General features: G+C 40.4%; 1 protein-coding gene across 8 annotated transcripts in view; it reads left to right on the plus strand.

Annotated features, from left to right (window-relative positions):
- TRIP12 (thyroid hormone receptor interactor 12) overlaps positions 1-22,199 on the plus strand; it is a 103,890-nt gene that overhangs the window by 35,503 nt on the left and 46,188 nt on the right. For all 8 annotated transcript variants that reach the window (XM_073674403.1, XM_073674402.1, XM_073674405.1 and 5 more), the window contains one exon: positions 1,289-2,085. In XM_073674403.1, coding sequence (XP_073530504.1) covers positions 1,289-2,085 — 797 coding nt within the window. The remainder of the gene's footprint in view (positions 1-1,288; positions 2,086-22,199) is intronic.

The following is a 22,199-nucleotide window of genomic DNA, read 5'->3' on the forward strand; positions in this document are numbered from 1 at the left end:
GAAAGAGGCCTACTGGACCTGTGCTGCTGCTGCTGCTCCGTACAGCTTCTGGTGGACTGCAGAGATTGTCAAAATGCAATCTCCCTGCCAAATGAGGAAAGCCAACTCTGGCTCCTGATCAGAGCAGGTATGGAGTAGCTGTGCCGGTCTGACAGGGTTCTTATGTCTGTGTGTTACCACCACCCTGGACCCATTAAGCCACTTTTAAAAGGTGTTGTCCACTACTTTATAAAATCGAATTTGCAGTTTATTGGGTACATAAGGCAAAAGGAAACCATGTTCTGGTACTAGTATTGCCCAGTGTCTTTTTGTTTTTTAACCCCCTTTTGGCAATAAAGGGGTATTCTGGGACTTTAGAAGGAATCTGTCATCAGCTCTTTTGCTACCCCACTTGAAAGCCAGATAATGTAGGGCAGAGACCGTGATTCCAGCAGTGTATCACTTACTGAGATGCTTGCTGTCATTTTGATAAAATCCCTGTTTTATATGCTGCAGATCTAGCAGTTCTCTGAATGCTGAGCTCTGTGCTCTCCACCCACACCACTGATTGGCAGCTTTCTGCCTATGCATAGTGTACACAAAGCTGCCAATCAGTGGTGGGGGTGGGGTTATGCATATGCAGATCTCATGTATAAGGGAAAACTACCTAGCAACAGGTTTACTAGTCCTCAAGTGATAATCTCCTGCTGATAAAACAGTAATTTTATCAAATCTTCAATAAGCAGTCTAGTAAGTGATACATCGCTGGAATCGGGGTCTTTCTCTCTGCATTATACTACTCTGATTAGACAGCAAAAATGACAGATTAACTTTAATATCTACGCTTTATTTACTAATATGCGAAAGAGCTGCAGTACCATTCGGGTCTGCCACACTGTGTATGGATCTATGCCACGTCTGGTGCACAATGGCCTCTTCACTCCGCTGTTAGTGTGGTAGTCACTCTCCTCACTGACCTATTCCATTTGGACAATTTTAAATAGGAGGAATTTCCTTAATTTGTAAAACCCATGATCCCTGAAGATTGTCTAAATTCTGTATGGTTTTGCTGCACGACAAAATAATTCCTGATTGTACATGCACTGCATTATAGTTGCCTATCAAATTTAAAAAAAAAAAAAAGTTGACATTAGTTATTTATATAGGTGTAATGGGTTTTGTTTTTACTAATGTGTGTTGGATTTTCTTATTGTCATTTTTCTGTCATTTTTGGGTTTTTTTTAAATAAATTTAAGCCATGTATTCTTTGTACTAAGCCCTATTTTAATTAGGTTTTTCTCCCTCTTAGGGGCTGTACCTCATCTTCTGTTTTACTACCACAAGCTGAAGATCCAGACAGAATTAACTCCTCAGAAATTCAAAGGCCTAAGAAAGAAACCTCCCGTGGGGTAAAACGCAGCGCCAGCCCTGATTATAGCCGGACCAACTCGCCTAGCTCTGCTAAGAAACCCAAAGCACTTCAGCACGTCGATCCCTCTGCTGGGACGCGGCGACCAAATAATAAACCTAAGAAGAGACAGATTGACCAGGAGCATTCAGCTCCACCCACATCATTGCCGTCAACAAGCAAAGCATACGGCAGGAAGGGTGGAGCCCCCGGTACCTCCCCGCTGCACAAAAGGAAAAGGACAGATACTTCCTCTAGTGTAAAGAGCAGCAGTGCAGCCGTAGTAGCGACTGGTGCCGAAGACAGACCTCCAAAACCCACCAAGCTGGCTTCAAAATCAGCCACCTCAGCCAAAGCTGGGTGTAGCACCATTACTGATTCCTCATCTTCTGCTTCTACTTCCTCCTCCTCTTCCTCTGCTGTCGCCTCAGTCTCTTCTGCTGCACCCCCAGGAGCTCGAGTGAAACAAGGGAAGGATCAGAACAAGGCTAGACGATCACGCTCTGCCTCAAGTCCAAGCCCTCGAAGGAGTAGCCGAGAAAAAGAACAGGCCAAAGCCAGCAGCTCTTCAAAGTTTGATTGGGCAGCTCGATTCAGCCCAAAAGTCAGCCTTCCTAAAACAAAACTTTCCCTTCCGGGATCTTCGAAGGCTGAGACCTCAAAACCTGGACCCTCAGGATTACAGGCAAAACTAGCAAGTAAGTTATGCATTTTTATATCTTGCATGGCAAAGCTGTGACAAATGGTTGGCTCCCCCACTAGATTGCCAACCAATCTGAGAGCAGCTTAATGTAGGGGCAGAGGCCCTGAATACCGCGATGTTTCACTTACTGGGCTGTTGATTGTAGTTTTGATAAAATCACTGCTTTGTCAATAGGAGATCACTAGAAGACTAGTAAACCATGCTGCTCTCCATATTTATGAGCTCTTTATAACCCTGCCCCAACCACTGATTGTCAGCTTTCTGCCTATGCACGTTGAACACGGTAAGCTGCCAATCAGTGTTGTGGGCAGGGTTATACAGGGCTCAGCATCCAGAGAACTGCTAGATCTGCAGCCGAGAAAACATTATTAAATCTGCAGCAAGCAGCTTAGTAAGTAACAAATCGCTGCAATCAGGGTTTTTGCCCCTATATTATGCTGCTCTCAGATGGGGGTAGCAACAACCTGGTGACAGATTCCCTTTAACACCATGGACTGTGATGGTGAGTGGTGTGGCTCATGCTGATTAGCATTAATTTTCTGTCTTCACCATGCCATTCCGGATCTGATTCCTTTGCCTGGCGGTTTTGATGTTAGGGTTATGCTTTTTGGCTATCCCTGTTCTTTCAGTTACATTTTTTTTTTTTTTTTAAGCAGCACCTCACTAGTAACCAGTCTGTTTCCATGTACACATCTATTCAGCTCAAAGCAGAATTGTCACTGAACTGGACCAAGTGGAATATACAGGGTGGTCCAAAAGTAGGTGGACAGAAAGTGTAATAAGGTTATGAAGGGGGAGATTTATCAAACATGGTGTAAAGTGAAACTGGCTCACTTGCCCTTAGCGACCAGATTCCACTTTTCATTCCTCACAAAGTTTATAGTCAAATCAAAAAGTGTCAGTGATTTGAAAAATTACATAAGAGATGCATTTCAAGAAATTAATACCCAAAGAGACTTGTGCAAAAAAGTTTGTCGTAGTGTAAGAGGCGACTTCAAAGCTGTGCAAATTGTAATGGAAAACAGTTTCATCACCTGCGTTGATAAAATTTAAGGGCTTTTGTATTATTGTTCAAAATAAAATATAATTGTCAATGTTATGCTTGTGTTAATAAATATAATTTTATATATAAATCAAAATGAATGTTATTATTTTCTGGCCACCTACTTTTGGACCACCCTGTATCTGAATGAACCATAAATCACTTTTGACAGATATTATGTTGCAAACATAGAAGATAAATATATTAATGAGGGAGTCTTTTTGGCAGAACTTGCTTTGGATTGTTTTTTGTCCTGAATTGTGGGTTCTCTTTTTGACCTGTAGTGTAGCAAAATGGCCATATTACCTTAAGTTTTAAATGTCAGCATGTCACTTATGAGGACTTGTACTATCCGCAGTTTTCTCGAATTGAACACACACTTATTATACAGGGAGGGCCATTTATATGGATACACCTAAATTAAATGGGAATGGTTGGTGATATCAACTTCCTGTTTGTGGCACAGTAGTATATGGGAACGGGAAAACTTTTCCAGATGGGTGGCGACCATGGCGGCCATTTTGAAATCGGCCATTTTGGATCCAACTTTATTTTTTCCAATGGGAAGAGGGTCATGTGACACATCAAACTTATTGAGAATTTCATAAGAAAAACAATGGTGTGCTTGGTTTTAACGTAACTTTATTCTTTCATGAGTTTTTACAAGTTTATGACCACTTATAAAATGTGTTCAAAGTGCTGCCCATTGTGTAGGATTGTCAATGCAACTCTCTTCTCCCACTCTTGACACACTGATAGCAACACCACAGAAGAAATGCTAGCACAGGCTTCCAATGTTACGCTCATATTGATATACCCTGGCTATCTGAATGTATACAGTTACTGCGAGTTGTCGGGCATCGCATTTGGAGGAGAGGCTGGCTGAGGTGCCTTGTGTTTTCTTAAAGATCTTTTGCAAGAAAATCTGCTAGCCTTAAAAAGATTTCATCTAACTTATATTATAAGGGGGTAACTGCTTTCAGTCAGTTTCTATTTTATTTTTTATTTTTTCTAAGTCTTGAATGTTTGTCTCTGACCTCATACTGGAGATTGCAGTGTTCTTTGTAGAGTTTTTAAGAAGTATCACTGTAATATACAATGATTGTGGCATAAGGTTAACATATGTAATATAACTGAAAAGTACCCTTGCGGCTGCGTGCCCACTATGTGTTTTTCAAGCGTTTTTGCCATGGAATTTTTGCAGCAAAAAACGCTTGGTAATACGTGCCCCATGTCCCCCAATGATAATCCACATGTGCTGTGCACATGCTGCGGAAATTTACGCTGCGGATTATCATTGCGGAAAAATACGCTGCATGTCCATTAATTTTGCGGACACGCAGCGTAATTGCCGCCATTTACTTGCATTGACTCTCTTAATATCCGCATCACTCACTACATGTGCACATGCTTTTATTAAGCGATTCAATGTGCGGATGGTACCCGGGTCTGGAGAAGAGGAGACTCTCATCCAGACCCGGGTACCATAGAACCTGTAAAAAAAAGAATTTAAAATAAAAAAATAAACCGGATGCAGCAGAGAAAAGACCGGGGGCCATCAGAAGGTGAGTATAATATTTGTTTTTTATTTTTTACCATTCTTTTACTATTAACTTGGTCACACTATATAAATCCATGCCGGTTGCATGGATTTATATAGTGTGATCAAGTTGTCAATCCCTTTTCCAAATTATGCTAAAATCGCTTGATAACCTGCATGCAGAAATGCATTAAAAAAGGCTTGACAAACACTTCTACCTGGCAGGAAAAACACATGTAAAATCCGCATGTACAATCCGCATGCGTTTTTCCTGCCAGGGAGATTCGGAAAAAATATGCAGCATTTCTGCATTGTGGGTAAATTTATGTTTCATACAGTTTTAGGCTATGACTGAGCGAACATATAAAATTGGCAGAAAACGCATGGAGAAGATTGAATAAAAAGTACATGATTGGAAGTTGCCAAGACCAAATCCGCCAATGGTCATGAATTTGATGAGCGGCAGTCGTCACGCCCCAGCCCAAACTAGTATAAACTGCCAAAATCGCAAAATTTAGGCATAATTCTTAGTTGGGGCAAAATTTTTTTCAAACTTTTACTCCAGAATGGCTGTGAGGCGGTCACGTGACCTGTCACATGACTAAATGACGTCATGGAAGGTCCTTTTAGGCCTCCGGGGAGCCAGGACGCATCTCGAAGGAGACCGGGGGCCATCAGAAGGTGAGTATAATGTTTGTTTTTTATTTTTTACCATTCTTTTACTATTAACTTGGTCATACTATATAAATCCATGCCGGTTGCATGGATTTATATAGTGTGACCAAGTTGTCAAGCACTTTTCCAAGGGATGCTAAAATCACTTGGAAAAACGCTTGATAACCCGCATGGGAAATCGCATGTGAAAAACGCAGGACATCCGCTTGTCCCTGGCAGAAAAACCCATGTAAAATCCACATGTACAATCCACATACATTTTTTCTGCCAGGGAGATGCAGAAACGCTCAGGAAAAAATCTGGAGCATTTATGCATCGTGGGCACATAGCCTAAATGTGCTACTGCTGTAAACGTACTGACCCGAAGAATAACGCTGCCTTATCAATTTTATCACACGCGGAACGACATAAACAAAAAACAATTCCTGACTTGAAGGTTTTTGTTTATTCTACCGCCCAAAAATCGGAATAGAAAGCAATCAAAAAATGAATTTGCCCGAAAATGGTACCAATAAAAACGCCAACGTTCACTATACCCCTTGATAAAATCCTTGAGGGGTCTAGTTTCCAAAATGGGGTCACTTGTGGGGGGTTTCCACTGTGTAGGCGCATTAGGGTCTCTCCAAACCCGACATCGTGTCCGCTCTCTTTTCCAGACAATTTTGCGTTCAAAAAGTCACACAGGGCTCCTTCCTTTCTGAGCCCTACTGTGCGCCCAAATAGTGTCTACGTACTCAGGAGAAATTGCAGAACAGTTTTTGGGGTCCATTTTCTCCTCTTACTCTTGTGAAAATTAAAACATTTGGGGCTAAAAGATCATTTTTCCGGAATTTTTTTTTTTTTTCCACGGCTTTGTTATAAACTTCTGTGAAGCACCTGGGTGTTCAAGGTGCTCACCACACGTCTAGATAAGTTCCCCGAGGGGTCTAGTTTCCAAAATGGTGTCACTTGTGGGGGTTTCCACTGTTTAATCCCATCAGGGGCTCCCCAAATGCAACTTGGCGTCCGCTAATTATTCAAACAAATTTTACATTCAAAAAGTCAAATTGCGCTCCTTCCCTCCCGAATTCTGCCATGTGCCCAAACAGTGTTTTTTCCCCACATATGGGGTATTGACGTGCTTAGGAGAAATTGCACAACAAATTTTGGGGTCCATTTTTTCCTTTTATCCTTGCAAAAGTAAAAAAGAATTTGGGTATAAAATAACATTTTTGTGAAACAAGTTAAATGTTCATTTTTTTTTCTTCCACATTCCAAACATTCCTGTGAAGCACCTGAAGGGTTAATAAACTTCTTGAATGTGGTTTTGAGCACCTTGAGGGGTGTAGTTTTTAGAATGGTGTCACTTTTGTTTATTTTCTTTCATAAAGACCCCTCAAATGTGATGTGGTCCCCAAGAAAAAATGGTTTTGTAAATTTTTTTGGAAAAATGGGAAATCGCTGGTCAACTTTTAACCCTTATAACTTCCTTGCAAAACATTTTGGTTCCAAATGATCATGTAAAGTAGAGATGTGGGAAATGATATTTATTAACTATTTTGTGTGACATATCTGATTTTTTTCACAAATGCAAGTCATATCAAATAAATTTTACCACTATCATGAAGTACAATATGTCTCAATCAGGGGGATCCGTTGAAGCGTTCCAGAGTTATTACCTCATAAAGTGACAGTGGTCAGAATTGTAAAAATTGGCCTGGTCATTAACGTGCAAACCACCATCGGGGTAAAGGGGTTAAAACTTTTAATTTTTATGCCCTGAAACCAGGGCTGTGGAGTCGGTAAGCCAAACCTTCGACTTCAACTCCTCAATTTCCATGACACAGACTCCCAACTCCCGACTCCCTCATACATGGCTCATGTTTAAGTGATAAATTTACGGTAGGACACATTTTTCTGAGCTAAAAGTCTAGACCCTTAGATCAGGAAGACTCTCCTCCACACCTGTTAAAAAAAAAAAAAAAAAAAAAAAAAAAAGAATAAAATATAATATTTACTTCTGACGGCCCCCGCTGCGCTTGTCCTCCCTTGCCGGCAGCTCACGATGGACTGAAGGACCTGCGCTGACGTCCTAGTCATGTGACGGCAGGTCCTTCAGTGCAGTGTCCCGCGAGCTGCCGGCAAGCCAGGACGGAGCGAAGCAAGACTCCGGGGGCCATCGGAACGTAAGTATAGATTTTTTTTTTTTATTTTTAAACATTCTTTAAGGTCACACTATATAAATCCATGCCGGTTGCATGGATTTATATAGTGGGACCAAGTTGACAAGCACTTTCCAGGTGATGCTAAAATCGCTTGGAAAGCGCTTGACAACCCGCATGCAGAAATGCATGTGAAGAACGCTTCACATCCGCATGTCCCTGGCAGGAAAAACGCATGTACAATCCACATGTGTTTTTTCTGCCAGGAAGTTAGAAGGGTTAAAAGTTTATCAGCAATTTATATTTTTTCCAACAAAATATGCAAAAAACATTTTTTTAGGGACCACATCACATTTGACATGACTGAGGGGCCTACATGACACAAAATACCCAAAAGTGACACCATGTTAAAAACTGTGGCCCACATTCACTAAGTAGTAAGTTTATTAACCTTTCAGGTGCGTCAAAGGAATTGAAAGCACAAAAATAAAAATCATAATTTCCCATAAAAATGTTTGTATTTATTTATTTTTCTCCCCAAATTTGTCATTTTCACAAGGGTAACAAGAGAAATTGCTTGGTCCCTTTTCTTGAGTACACAGATACCCCATATGTAGGGGAAAGCTACTGTTTGGGTGCACGGCAGGGCTTAGAAGGGAAGGGCCGTCAACTGAATTCTGGAGCTCAATTTGGCTAGAATAGATTGCTTTTGCCATGTCACTTTTGAAGAGCCCCTGACATGCCAAAACAGCGGTGACCCCTTTCTGGAAACTACGCCATTTGAGGAATTTATCTAGGTGTGTAGTGAGCATTTTTAACCTTCAGGCAATTCACAGAATTGTCTAACATTAGGCTGAGTGTTTTTCACTAAAATGTTGCTTTGGCCCCAAGTTTTTAACTTTCAAAAGGGATAATGGGAGAAAATAAATGTTACAATTTTCCCTGAGTACGCCAATATCCCATATGTGGTCAAAAACTACTTTTTGAGTCACAGTGCAAAGCTCAGAAGGGAAGGAGCGCAATGTGGGAGTTCCGATTTTGCTGGAATGGTTTGAGGGTGCCATGTCACATTAGCAGAGCCCCTGAGGTGCCAGAACAGCAGAAACCCCCCTCTCCATCTTAAGTGACCTAATTTTACAAACTACACCCCCCTTCCCAATGAATTCCTCTAGGGGTGCAGCGAGCATGTTGCACCACATGTGCCTCAGAATTTTATACCATTGGGCGGTGAAGAATGAATAATTACATTTTTAACACTAAACTGTTTAAGCCCCAAGCTTTTAATTTTTATAAGGGCTAGTAGGAAAAATGGACCTCTTATTTGTCATTTCTCCTGAGTGCGCCAATACCCTACATGTAATCAGGAGTTACTTTTAAATGCACATGCAAAGCCCAGAAGGGAATGAGCGCCATATTGTAGTGCTGATTTTACGGTTTGCGAGGGCTATGACCCACTGGCAGGTGCCAGAATAGCAGAACCCCATAAATGACCCCATTTTACAACCTACACCTCACAATGAGTTCATCTACGGGTGCAGTGATCATATTGACACTACCAGTGGGTCACATAATTTTATACCATTTGGGCAGTGAAAAAAAAAATTACATTTTTACCACAATTCTGTTTTAGCCCCAGATTTTGCATTTTCTCACGGGGAAGTGGGTAAAAATGGCACCAAAATTTGTCACAATTTGTGCTGAATGTGGCTGTACAGTGCTGCTTAGCCACATGGAGAGACTCTGGAGGGACGGAGCGCTGTTTGATTCTTGGAGAACAAATTATCGTAGAATAGTATGCAGACTCCATATACAGAGCCCCTAAGTGCTAGAAGCACAGAATCCCTCCTCAAGTGACCCCATTTTGGAAATTGTACTTCTTTGGGATTTTATCTTCAGGTGCAGTGACTTTGGCTCCATGGGTGTTTTGCAGAAATGAGCAGCAGTGGATGTTGCTGAGTGAAAATTGCAAATCTGCATTTGTAGTGCCCAGTATGGTATACCCAGCGTGTGCTTCTGGAGAAATGCACCCATAAATTAAGCGGGCACTTATCTCTACAGAAATGCCAAACATGTGGACGCTAAATGTGGTTTACTCACACTGGGGCTCAGAAAAGAGGGGTGCATCTGGATTTTGGAGCAGAGAATTTGCTAGATTTCTTTTCGGGGTGGCGAGGCGGGGGTATTCTTTGGGTCTGTACGATTAGAGACACATTTTATAAAAAAAAATTTAAATGTATTGTTGGTTTTACATAAAAAATTTTATAGAAAAAAAAATCTATCTTCGTCGGTTTATTCTGAGCACAATAACATTTTTTTTTTTCTTTCATCCATTGATTGAATACGCCATCTTGTCCCGCAAAAAAACAAGCCACCATACAGCTCCAGAGATCATTTTTATTTTCATTTCACTTTTAGATCGCTTTTTATTTCACTTTTTTGGGCGGTATGATTGTTTTCTTTGCCACATTTTACATCTTTTTATACGGAGTTCACTAAATGGGTCAACTAGTGTGACCGTTTTATAGGTAGGGTCGTTCTGGGCGCAGCAATGCCAAATGTGTGTGTTTGTATTTTTACAAAAATCTATCTATTTATTGGTTTTATTTATTTATTTTTTTTAAATAGTTTTACGTTTTACTTTTCTTCTTAGTCCCACTCTTTGGGACTTTAACCCCTTAACAACCTTGGGTTTTTGCGTTTTCATTTTTTGCTCCCCTTCTTACCAGAGCCTTTTTATTTTTCAGTCAATATGGCCATGTGATGGCTTATTTTTTGCGTGACGAGCTGACATTTTTACTGACACCATTTTGGGGCAGATATGTTTTGATCGCCCGTTATTGCAATGCTGCGACAACAAAAAAAACGTGATTCTGGAGTTTAGAATTTTTTTCTCGTTACGCCATTTACTAATCAGATTCATTCTTTATTTTATTTTGATAGATCGGGCGATTCTGAATGCGGCGATACCAAATATGTGCTTATGGGGATTTTTTTTTTGTTTTATTTTGAATGGAGCAAAAGAGGGGTGATTTTAAACGTTTAGATATTTATTTATATATATATATATATATATATATATATATATATATATATATATATATATATATATATATATATATATATATATATATATATATATATATATATATATATATATATATATATAATATATTTTTTTTAAAAAACTTCTTTTTTTTTTTAACACTTTCTGCATGCTTCAATAGCCTCTATAGGAGACTATAAGTAGCAGTTTTCTGATTGCTTCTACTGCATACAGGCGATGAGCAGATTGCCTGTATACAATAGAAATGCTCATGTGCTATGAGCGCCGACCACTAGGTGGCGGTCATAGGAAGCGAGACATGACAACCACAGGGGTCTGCTGCAGACCCCAGGTTGTCATGCCGGCCAATCTGTGACCCGCGATCATGTGACAGAGTCACCAATGGGCGGCGCTAATGCTGCGCTTCCAGCATGGCGCTGTTAAATGCCACTGTCAGAGATTGCTGACATGTGCCCGGTTCAGTGCTGGCTCAGCGCCGGTGCCCTCACTGAACCGGGAGTGATGGCCTAGGGGTACTAATACGCCCTAGGCTTTAAAGGAGTTAACTTTTATTCTGATTGGTTTAATGCATTATACCTGTCAGTGCTGCACTGACAGAAGCCTCTTACACCATGCTCTTGGCTTAATCTAACAGGCTTGCCGTAGCTGGCTGACCCAGAGGTCCTCATGGCAACAATCGGGCCCTCACAATGATCGAGCCCCTTCCCTCTCCCAGCCTTCTAAATACTACGATCACTATCGATTGTGGCATTTAGCGGGTTAAATGGCCTGGGGTGGTGCGGGCGCCGCTCCTGGCAGTGACAGCTGGAGCTCTGCTATAAAGTTAGCCAAGCCCACGCCATCAATTGTGTGGGCACAGCTCCTGTGCCCGCAAGATCGTTATGACGTAAATGTCATTTTGCAGGGACCCCTTACCGACCATGACATTTTCTATGTGCATCTTGACTGGGCCAAGCATTGAAGTGCACCTTCCCACCTGCTTGTTTTCCATCTATCTCTGCCCTTCTTTGGCTCTTATCAAGCAGAGGAGGTGGAGATAGTGGGGAAATGGGAAGGTGTAGGTAACTTTGGTCACGCCATGATGCACCGAGCGCCTGAACTTCGATTGAATAGTCCTTTACCACAAGCAGAATTACAGTGGAATGTAACTCCCTTTTTCTTTTAATAAGACTGGGTTTTCACGTGAAAACCCAAAGGGGCAGAAGTGTGCAGCAAATCCATGTGTAAAGTCTTGTGGTTTTGCAGCAAGTCCGAGTAAAGCACACAAACAGAAGTTCAATTCATCAAATGACATGCGCCAGATTCTTTAGTGTGTGACATGTTAATATATAGGAATCTTTCGATAACTATCTGTGTGCCCGTGCTTTTCTTATGTAAGGCACTTTACATTATCGGAGATGCTGCATTCCCACATGTTGATGTTTATCCATGAAAGATGCCTACCTATGTGGAAGTGTAATTTGGGGTCGGCCTATCAAGCAGATATACAGTAGTATTGTTTTAAAGAAAGGGGGAGGGTGCAGCATTTTTATTTTGCATTTTTTATTTTCCTTTGTTTGTCAAACTTTAACCCCTTAACGACCACCAATACGTCTTTTCACGACGGCAGTTAAGGGTACTTACTTGTCAGTGCTGCTGTTTAACGGCACTGAATAAGTGTAGCACTCCCCCTAGCGTTAGAAAATCCCAGGGTTTCAGGTACAGGGGGTAGCTGAGACCCAGAGAATATGATCAGGGCCGTTCTTTCCAGTTCCCGATCATGTGATCATCGTTATTCAGTGTTTAACGGTGATCACGGAATAAAAAAAAGTGAGGGAGAAATGAATTCCCCCTGCCCTCCCTCATCTTCCGGTAACGAAAGAAAAATGGTGGGCGCATGCGCAGTGCGTCCTCCGAGATCTGCTAGCCAGTATCCGGCAACAATTGGGAGTTTTCCCTATTGGTTCCTTTTGATCACTGTGATAGGGTTTTATCACAGTGATCACAAGAAAAAAAATTAATAAATCAAATCCCCCTTTGTCACCCCCTTAGCTAGATAAAAATTGTAAAATTATTTTTTTCACATTTGTTGGTATTAGGGTTAGGATTGGGTTAGGGTTTTTTCAAAAGTAAAGAGAGAAAAAAATTATGACGATATGACGACTAGTGTTGAACGCAAGTGCTCGCTACTTCAGTTTGCCTATTGTGCTTGGGTATGCACAGAGTATCGCGGGTCCTTGGGTGACATGCTCAAGTTTACGCCCCACATGTTTTGCGGCTGTTATACAGAAAAAAAGAAAAACACGCAGGGATTGCTTGCCATTCCTGGGCAATCCCCGCATGGTTTTTTTTTTTGGATATCTAACGGCCGCAAAATATGGGGGGCGGGGACTCGAGCATGTCACCCAAGGGCCCGCGATACTCTATGTATACACGAGCACCCTAGGCAGACTGAAGTAGCGAGCACTTGCGCTAATCTCTAAGGACAACATATTCAATATGACGACCTAATGTTCTCAAATTCTGTGTCGTACCTCTGGGTTCAAAATGCTCAATCCTTGAGGGGTGTATTTCCGAAATGGTGTCACTTGTGCCTAAACAGTGGAAACCTCCCACATCAGGAGCTCTCCAAACGCAACATGGCGTCCGCTAATTATTCAAGCAAATTTTACATTTAAAAAGTCAAATGGCGCTCCTTCCCTTCCGAACCCTGCCGTGCGCCCAAACAGTGGTTTCCCCCCACATATGGGGTATCGGCGTGTTCAGGGGAAATTGCACAACAAACTTAGTGGTCAATTTTCTCTTGTTAACTTTGCGAGAAATAAAATTGGTATGAAGTTAAATGTTCATTTTTTTCCTTCCACGTTGCTTCAGTTTCTGTGAAGCATGTGAAGGGTTAATAAACTTCTTGAATGTGGTTTTGAGCACCTTGAGGGGTGCAGTTTTTAGAATGGTTTCACTTTCAGGTGTCTATATGACAGAAAATACCCAAAAGTCACTTCAAATGTGATTTGGTCCTAAAAAAAAGAGGGATTGTAAATTTTGTTGGATAAAATGTGAAATTGCTGGTCAACTTTTTAACCCTTATAACTTCCTAACCAGAAAAAATTGATACAAAAATTGTGCTGGTGTAAAGTAAACATATGGGGGACATGTTATTTATTAACTATTTTGTGTGACATATCTCTCTGATTTAAGGCCATGAAAACTCAATTTGAAAATTGCTAAATTTTTGCCACATTTCCATTTTTTTCATAAATAAACGCAAGTCGTATCGAAGAAATTTTATCACTATCATGAAGTACAATATGTCCCGAAAAAACAAACTCAGAATCCGTGGGATCCGTTCCAGAGTAATTACTTTATAAATATTCTAAGTCATGTGATAAGGCTTAGTTAAAGGGTCACTATTGACTTTTAGGATTGCTACTTCCTGTAGGCGACACTAGAGTTCTAGTCCTCTTCTTCTCTGAAGAGACAATTTGCATATTTCCCAGAGGAGCATTGCAGCTTTAAACGTCTCCTCACCTTGACATGATTAACATGTCTCTCTCCGCAAGGAGAAATGTTACCCCTTAGATACCTCCTAAAGTGACACTGGTCAGAATGGTAAAATTTGGCTTCGTCATTAAGGACATAATTGCTCTGTCACTAAGGGGTTAAATGTTTAATACAGAATATCTGATTAAAAAAAAAAAGTGTGCCAGAATATTGGTGTGCTGCCATTTTTTGGGGCGTCATTTTGCTGAAATGGGAGGTCCCTTAAGTCTTTCCCTTCTTGTCTTTTAGTATTTGCCTTTTTTGGCGACAAGATCTTCAAAATGGCGCACACAGTGTGGGGGGAGGGGTGTTAGAAGAGGGAACATTGGTTTTTCTTTACAATATTTGTGCTGGGGTTTTTCTTTAACACCTTCCTGACCGCATAATTTTCAATTTTTGCAATTTTAAATAAAATATTTATCCTTTAATATATTTTAGTCATATTATATAGCACTGTGTACTTACAATTGCTCATTTTGTTTTTCTACCCAGCTAATTGTTCTGTTTTCCATTCGGTCCATGACCCCACGTGATTAAAAACTGACTAGCTGAATCCTTCTAAGCTCTATGTAGAAACAGGAGATCAATTTTCCCTGTATGAGTCATCAGTCACTGCAAAAGTCCCTGGCAGGGGAGGAGGAAGCAGCTGGGTCAGGAATTGAAGAGGGGAATAGTAAATGCAGGGACAAGAGACTTCCTGTTCTACATAGAGCAGAGAAGAGAAGAATTAGCTGGGTAGAAAGGCAAAATGAGCAATTGGAAGTACACAGTGCCATATTGTAATCATCATATGTTGAAAGGATAAAAACTGTGTTGGGAGTGCTTCTTTACGTTTTTTCCTCCACTTTTTGCAAGAGCCATAACGTCATTATTCCGTTCACATACCTATATGAGGGCTTGTTTTTGTGGGAAGAGTTGAAGTTTTGAATGACCCAATTAGTTTTAACATTCAATGTACTAGAAAATGGGGAAAAGATTGCAAAGTGGTGAAATTGCACAAAATGGCTCAATTCCCCAATTTTGTTTTTTGGATTTTGCTTCTATTTATTGCACTGTAAATATGACTTTATAATTGTGCTGACCTTGAGAATCCTAGTACCAAGATACCAAGCATATATATTTTTTTTGTTTTGCTTTTTAAGGGGCAAAACAAATTTGTTAAAAAAAAAATAGCTTGTTTCTCCATGTTCTGAGAGTCAAACGTTTCCATTTTTCCGTCAGTGGAGCTGTGTGTGGGCTTGGTTCTTTTTTTTTTGTTGTTGCTAGCTGACTTTTTATGATAGTATCTTGGTGTACTTCCGATGTTTTGATTGCTTCTTATTGCATTTTTTTTGCGGTGAAATAAAAACCTTTCTTAGATCGGGTTATTTAATTTTCTATTTTGATCCGACTTTTACTGATGTGGAGATACCACGTATTTGTTTTTTTGTTTGTTTTTTTTTTTTTAATTTTTTCAGTGTTTTTTATTTTTTAATTTTAATGGGGGAGGTGTGATTAGAATTTGTATATCAATCAAGCTTAAGAGGCTTTTGCTTGGTGGGAAAAAAAAAACCTGAGACAAAGGCTTTCATAAAAGCACACAACTTTGCGCAGAGCTAACGCGGTACCACAGAGCTAACGCACTACCGCAGAGCTGAACTTTGTCTCATGAACGTCTGCAGGAGCTGTGCATCATTCTAACAGTACAGCAGAGTTGAACCTGGTCTCATTACAAAAACATTTGCAGTTGTCTCATCACAGAGCTGTCAGCTGGACTGTACTGTGTCTGCTTCGGTGGGATCGTTGAGAGGGAGCACTATTTTCTCTCATGAATTTAGGGTACCAACCCATGCAGCTAGGCAGTGCTAGCATTTAGTATCCATCTGTAGGGCAATCGCAGTGCCGCCTGATGTGACAAAGCAGGCCTATTGGTAATATTTCTTACCTATACCCCATTTAAGGTGGATTTTGTATACTTTATTTTTTATTTTGATGCTTAAATAATAAATATTTTTTTAGGGGGATTTAGATATTGCACTTTTTCGATGATCCTCATGCTGTTGATACACAAGTTATCATTTTATTCAATTTTTTATAGCCTATATTTGTATATAGACTGCTAAAAAGGGTGGATTCTACTGACAGATTCTCTTTCAGAGAAAAATTGCTGAAAAATGTTTTTTAAATTAAAGTTTACAGCAATTATTATTTCAAGTTTTCAAGATATTCTTAACCGGTTCAGGACCGCCCACTGTACATAAACGTCGGCGCTGCCTGGGCTCTGTGCAGTGCCGACGTTTAAAAATGGTGGGTGGTCCTGCAAGCTCTGCGATTCCGGTGCAGAGCGATGGCTCTGACAGGGGACATCATTGGGGCATGATTGGATCAGGTCCCAATGATGTTAACCCTTTGCTATCTTCTATATGCCGCGATCTATAGTGATCGCGGCATATAGAAGATAGTGAGAGGAGAGGGGGTCGTCAACTTACCTCTCCGACGGCCCCCTGATAGCTTCCAGGACCTTCCGTTGTTATGGCAGCTGGAGGTCACATGGCCGCCTCCAGATCTGCCATATGTGGTGTCCTGCTAGGCTCAGCCTGCAGCTGAAGCCAGGCAGGAGACACTGACTGTGAAACAGTCAGCAAAGATCTCATCCAATGTAATACATGTCTATTACTTTGCATGACATCAGTGATTGGAAAAATAAAAAATAATGTCCCATACAGGGACTAAGTAAAAATGTAAAATAAAAGTCAAAAAAGTTTTCAAACTGTTAAAAAAAAAAAAAAAAAAAAATCACAAAATAAAATATGAAACCAATAAATCCGTATATTTATGCAAAAACAAAAAAAGTACACATTTGGTAGCGCCGCGTCCGAAACAACCCGATCTATAAAACTGTCACACTAATTAACTCCTTCTGTGCACACCGTAATAAAAAATAAATAAAAAAACGGAGCAAAAAACTATGCTTTTTCATCATATCGCCAAACAAAAAGTAGAAAAAAATGCAATCAAAAAGCAAAATGGAAATAAAAATGGGACCGCTGAAAACGTCATCTTGTTCCGCAAAAAAAAAAGCCGCCATACAGCTCCATCAGCCAAAAAATAAAAAAGTTATAGCGCTCAGAATAAAGCGATGCAAAAAAAATATTTTTTCTATAAAATGGTTTTATTGTGTAAAAGCGCCAAAACATAAAAAAAATATATGGTAAGTGTAGTATCGCTGTAAACGTACTGACCCAAAGAATAATGCTGCATTATCACTTTTACCACACGCAGAATGGCATAAAGAAAAAACTCAAAACAATTCCTGAATTGTTGGTTTTTGTTAATTTTACCTCCCAAAAAACGGAATAGAAAGCGATCAAAAAATGTCACGTACCCAAAAATGGTACCAATAAAAATGTCAACTCGTCCCGCAAAAAACAAGCCATCACATGACTCTGTCGGCTGAAATATGGAAAAAATTATAGCTCTCAAAATATGGCGATGCAAAAACTAGATTTTGCAAAAAAAGCGTCTTAGTGTGTGACAACTGTCAGTCATAAAAACCCGATATAAATCTGGTATCTCTGTAATCTCATCACTTCTATCACACTAGGAACGGCGTAAAAAATAAATAAAACCAATTCTTCACCTGCTACTGATTTGTTTATTATGTCTCCCAAAGATCGCAGTAAGGCTCTGCCCACATTTATCCTGCGCTCTGCGCTGAGCACTTACACCAGAGTTTCCGTGTAAATCTCTGAAATATGTGATTCAGACGGAACCCATGACGGAAGATTCCCTGTAATGAGGCAGATATAGGCCACTGTGGATGCAGTCTGGCCTGTGATCCCACAGTGTCAGTTTTTTTAGGCGTGCATAAAAGTGCGGTTGGCCACAGTTTTGTGCACTTCTGAAAAAAAGGACACCGCTAAACAGAGGCCAGACGGAGTCCAGAGTAACTCTGCTGCCTCATTACAGTGAATGGATCCCGCAGGGGTTTCATCTGAATTACATCACTTGGAAATTTAGATGGAAACCCCGATGTAAGTGCTCAGCCTAGAGCGCCAGATAAATGTTACGTAAAATGTTCCCAATAAAAGCTTCAACTCAGTCCTCAAAAAAAGCTAGTCCCCACTCAGGTCCGTCATCTGTTAAAAATATTCCAAATTACTGGTAGCAGAAAGGCTCTGGAAAAGCGAAATGGCCCTTGCCCCCCAAAAGAAATTCAGAAAATTTTGTGCTCCCAAATCCAAATGCCTAATCTACAATAATTTGTTCTCCAATTGTCAAATAGCACTCCGTCCCCCCCAGATCTCGCTGTATGGCTAAGCGGTACGATACAGCCACATATGGGGTATTGCCACTTTTAGAAGAAATTGTGTGACACATTTCGGCACCATTTTTACCCATTGCCCTGTGTGAAAATGTAAAATCTGAGGGTAAAACATTTTTTTGTGGTAAAAATATAATTATGCTTTTTTCACTGCCCGATGGTATAAGTTAAAAAATTAAATACTCACTAATTCCCTAGATGAATTCCTTGAGAGGTGTAGTTTACAAAATGGGGTCACTTGTGGGGGTTTCTGACATGGTGTCTGCCACCTATCCCAGCCAACATAGTGCTCCTTTCTCTTCCGAACCCTGCCGTACACCAAAGCAGTGGTTTTCCCCCACATATGGGGTATCGGCGTACTCAGGAGAAATTGCACAGCAAATTTCATGGTGCAATTTATCCTGTTACCCTTATGATATTGCAAAATTAGGGAATGAAAAACATTTTTTTGTGGGAAAAAATGTGAAAACTTTATTTTTACGGCTCAATATTATAAACTTCTGTGAAGCACCTGGGGGTGCAAGGTGTTCACCACACATCTAGATAAGTTCCCTAAGGGGTCTAGTTTCCAAAATGGTGGCACTTGTGGGGGGTTTCCACTGTTTAGGCACATTAGGGGCCCCCCAAATGCAACATGGCGTCCGCTAATTATTCAAGCAAATTTTACATTCAAAAAGTCAAATGGCGCTCCTTCCCTTCCGAGCCCTGCCGTGCGCCCAAACAGTGGTTTTACCTCACATATGGGGTATCGGCACGCTCATGAGAAATTGCACTACAAATTGTGTGTTCCATTTTTTCCTGTTACCCTTGTGAAAATAAAAAAATTGGGTCTAAAGTAACATTTTTGTGAAAAAAAGTTAAATGTTCATTGTTTTCTTCCACATTCCATAAATTCCTGTGAAGCACCTGAAGGGTTAATAAAGTTCTTGAATGTGGTTTTGAGCACCTTGAGGGGTGCAGTTTTTAGAATGGTGTCACTTTTGGGAATTTTCTGTCATAAAGGCCCCTCAAAGTCACTTCAAATGTGATGTGGTCCCTAAAAAAAAATGTTTTTGTAAATTTTGTTGGAAAAATGAGATCTCTGGTCAACTTTTAACCCTTATAGCTTCCTAACAAAAAAAAATTTTGGTTCTAAAATTGTGCTGATGTAAAGTAGGCATGTGGGAAATGTTATTTAACTATTTTGTGTGACATATCTCTCTGATTTAAGGGCATGAAAATTCAATTTGAAAATTGCAAAATTTTTGCCAAATTTCTGATTTTTTTCACAAATAAATGCAAGTGATATCGAAGAAATTTTACCACTATCATGAAGTACAATATGTCACGAAAAAACAATCTCAGAATCAGGGGGATCCGTTGAAGCGTTCCAGAGTAATTACCTCATAAAGTGACAGTGGTCAGAATTGAAAAAATTGGCCCGGTCACGAAGGCAAAAACAGGCTCTGGCGCGAAGTGGTTAAAGGTATTGTCCAGGAATACATTTTGTCATCCCATTTGGATTGCAGCTGTAGAAAACAAGCAGCACATTACTTGCCCTCCCCCTGTTTTGAGATGCCACTATGTCATCACAACTGCTAACTGACCCCTCTGCCCAATTACTGGGCTTGTTCCATCTCAATCTGCATCACCCCTGAGACCAGTGATTGACTGGCAGCCGCAGTCACTCACATGGTAGTCATGACGTTCCTGCTGCACTCTAAAGGTTGCATGGAATACTTAGTTCAGCATATTCAGAAGGCTGTGCTGGCACGTATGGTGGACATAAGCCTATGCTGTCACCACAACTGAAGGGCACAAAATGGTTATCAACGTGTGCAGAGCCAGGAATATCCGAGGGTGGAAGAATGTGAGAGATTCATAGTACAAGAAAGGGTGAAATCTAAATATTCCCCGGATGAGTGTGTGCTCTGTATGCAGCCTAAACACTATGCTGGGGCTCTGACCTCCTTATGAGTCAGTCCATCTTCTGTGTGTGGTATTTACATTACATCCTATAACCTGTATGACTGGATCGTCACCAGCGCTCGTCACTGGCTCCAGACATCGAGTGCGAGATGGTGCCTCCTCAGCCTCTCACACGTATTCCCGAGAGAGAGCCTTACATGGATCTAATGGTAAAATTCTTCTATTGTTACAGCTATTGTCTTAATGTAGAAAACATATATACTTTCTTACTTTATAGCTGTTTTAGTTTTTGGTGCGATGAATGAGCATAATGAGAAGCTAAATTCTTTGAATCACTCAAGGGCTATGTTGGCTGGTTGTGAATGTATACACAGCATCCAGTGTTTCATTTGTTGGCTATCTGATTCCATCATTAAGATCGCCCTTCTGCTACATACGTGTGCGGCTTCTAACAACAGAACGAGCGGTAGCAGCTCGCTGTAAATCGATGCTGATCGGCTTGTTGGCCCGGCTGTCAAGCACTGTGCAGACTTGATGTGTAAATCCAGCCTACAGTCTGATTTTGGTTACTGAATACAGATGTTCTGTGCCTGTCTGGATAGTTTTGTGTATTGGATGGTGTTCCTGAAATGTCCCTCATGAAGGTCATGTCAAACAAATTGCAGTGTATGAGAGTAAATAGGAAGGTGTCGAGGTAAAGAATTACAGCAGATTTGTTTCTAATTTTCACCCCATGCACCTTTTTGGTTTTTAATAACCAAATAATATTTTAAACATTTTGTGTGAATATATGTATGTTAGAATTTGTTGTAGTCTTGGCTTAATGATCATATTTGATTAACCACTTCCCTACATGGTCCTCCTTTTTTCATTTTTGTGTTTTCATTTTTTTCCTCTTTTTCCAAGAGCTGTAACTTTTATATTTCTATTGACATAGCTGTGTGACAGCGGCAGCTGAAAACATCATTTTGACGTGGTTGTGTTTTTTTTTTTTTTCTTCTTTGCTGCTTTTACCCTTGGGTTACTTGAATCTATGATCACCTAATCGCTTGTTACTGTGCACAGCAATATTGTTGTGTATAGCAGAAATTGTGCTCTTTTATAAAGGCCAGCAATAAGCTGGCCGTCATGTCAGGAACGTGGGTCTTGAGCAGACCCCCGGATGTCATGGCAGCCGATCAGCACACAACACGATTGTGCGGGTGCCAATGGGCAGTTAAAACAGCGCACGCTGTAAATACCACTATCACATATTAACCTGTCACATGCTGCTGTCGGTATCGCAGGCTCCACTCGAGGCTGTTAGATGTTGATGATGGTTGAATAACATAGCCGTCGTCTGCTGGCAAAGATGCAGGCTTGGCACTTGAGCTTGCATCAAGGACAGTTAGCCGACCTATAACATATTGATACATCGTATGTCGGTAAGGGGTTAAAGAGCGGCACAGAATTGGAAATATATTTCCTGATTCTACATCTAAAGTCACCAACACTTATCAGTACCATGATGTGACCCCTCACTGTGCCTTGATAAACTTACTGAGCTCAACTTGTTTGTTTTTCTTTTTAAATATAAAAAAATATATATTTCCAGATATTTCAAATTATTTAACAGATGGCCTTTTGCTTTAACTCTTTGGCTTTGCTCATGTTTTACATTCACTGTTTTTTTTTTTCTAGGCTTCAGTTGATTGGATCTATGCCTTTTTATTGACCCATTTTTAGTCAATGGAGAAAAATAACTGAGCCATGTAACAGATCTTTCAGAAATCTATATAATATATTCTGTCTATTTCTCTACATATCAAATGTTGCTGTTTTGGCTCTGTAGCACTTACAGCAGGTCCACTGATGGATCTCATATATATAGTTGTACTAAAATTATGGCCAAAAGTTTCAAACCTGAGACACTTTTTG

Source organism: Phyllobates terribilis, unplaced genomic scaffold (genome assembly GCF_046119375.1).
Source record: "Phyllobates terribilis strain yellow unplaced genomic scaffold, ASM4611937v1 Scaffold_3__8_contigs__length_932513732, whole genome shotgun sequence".
Classification (NCBI taxonomy): Eukaryota; Metazoa; Chordata; class Amphibia; order Anura; family Dendrobatidae; genus Phyllobates; species Phyllobates terribilis.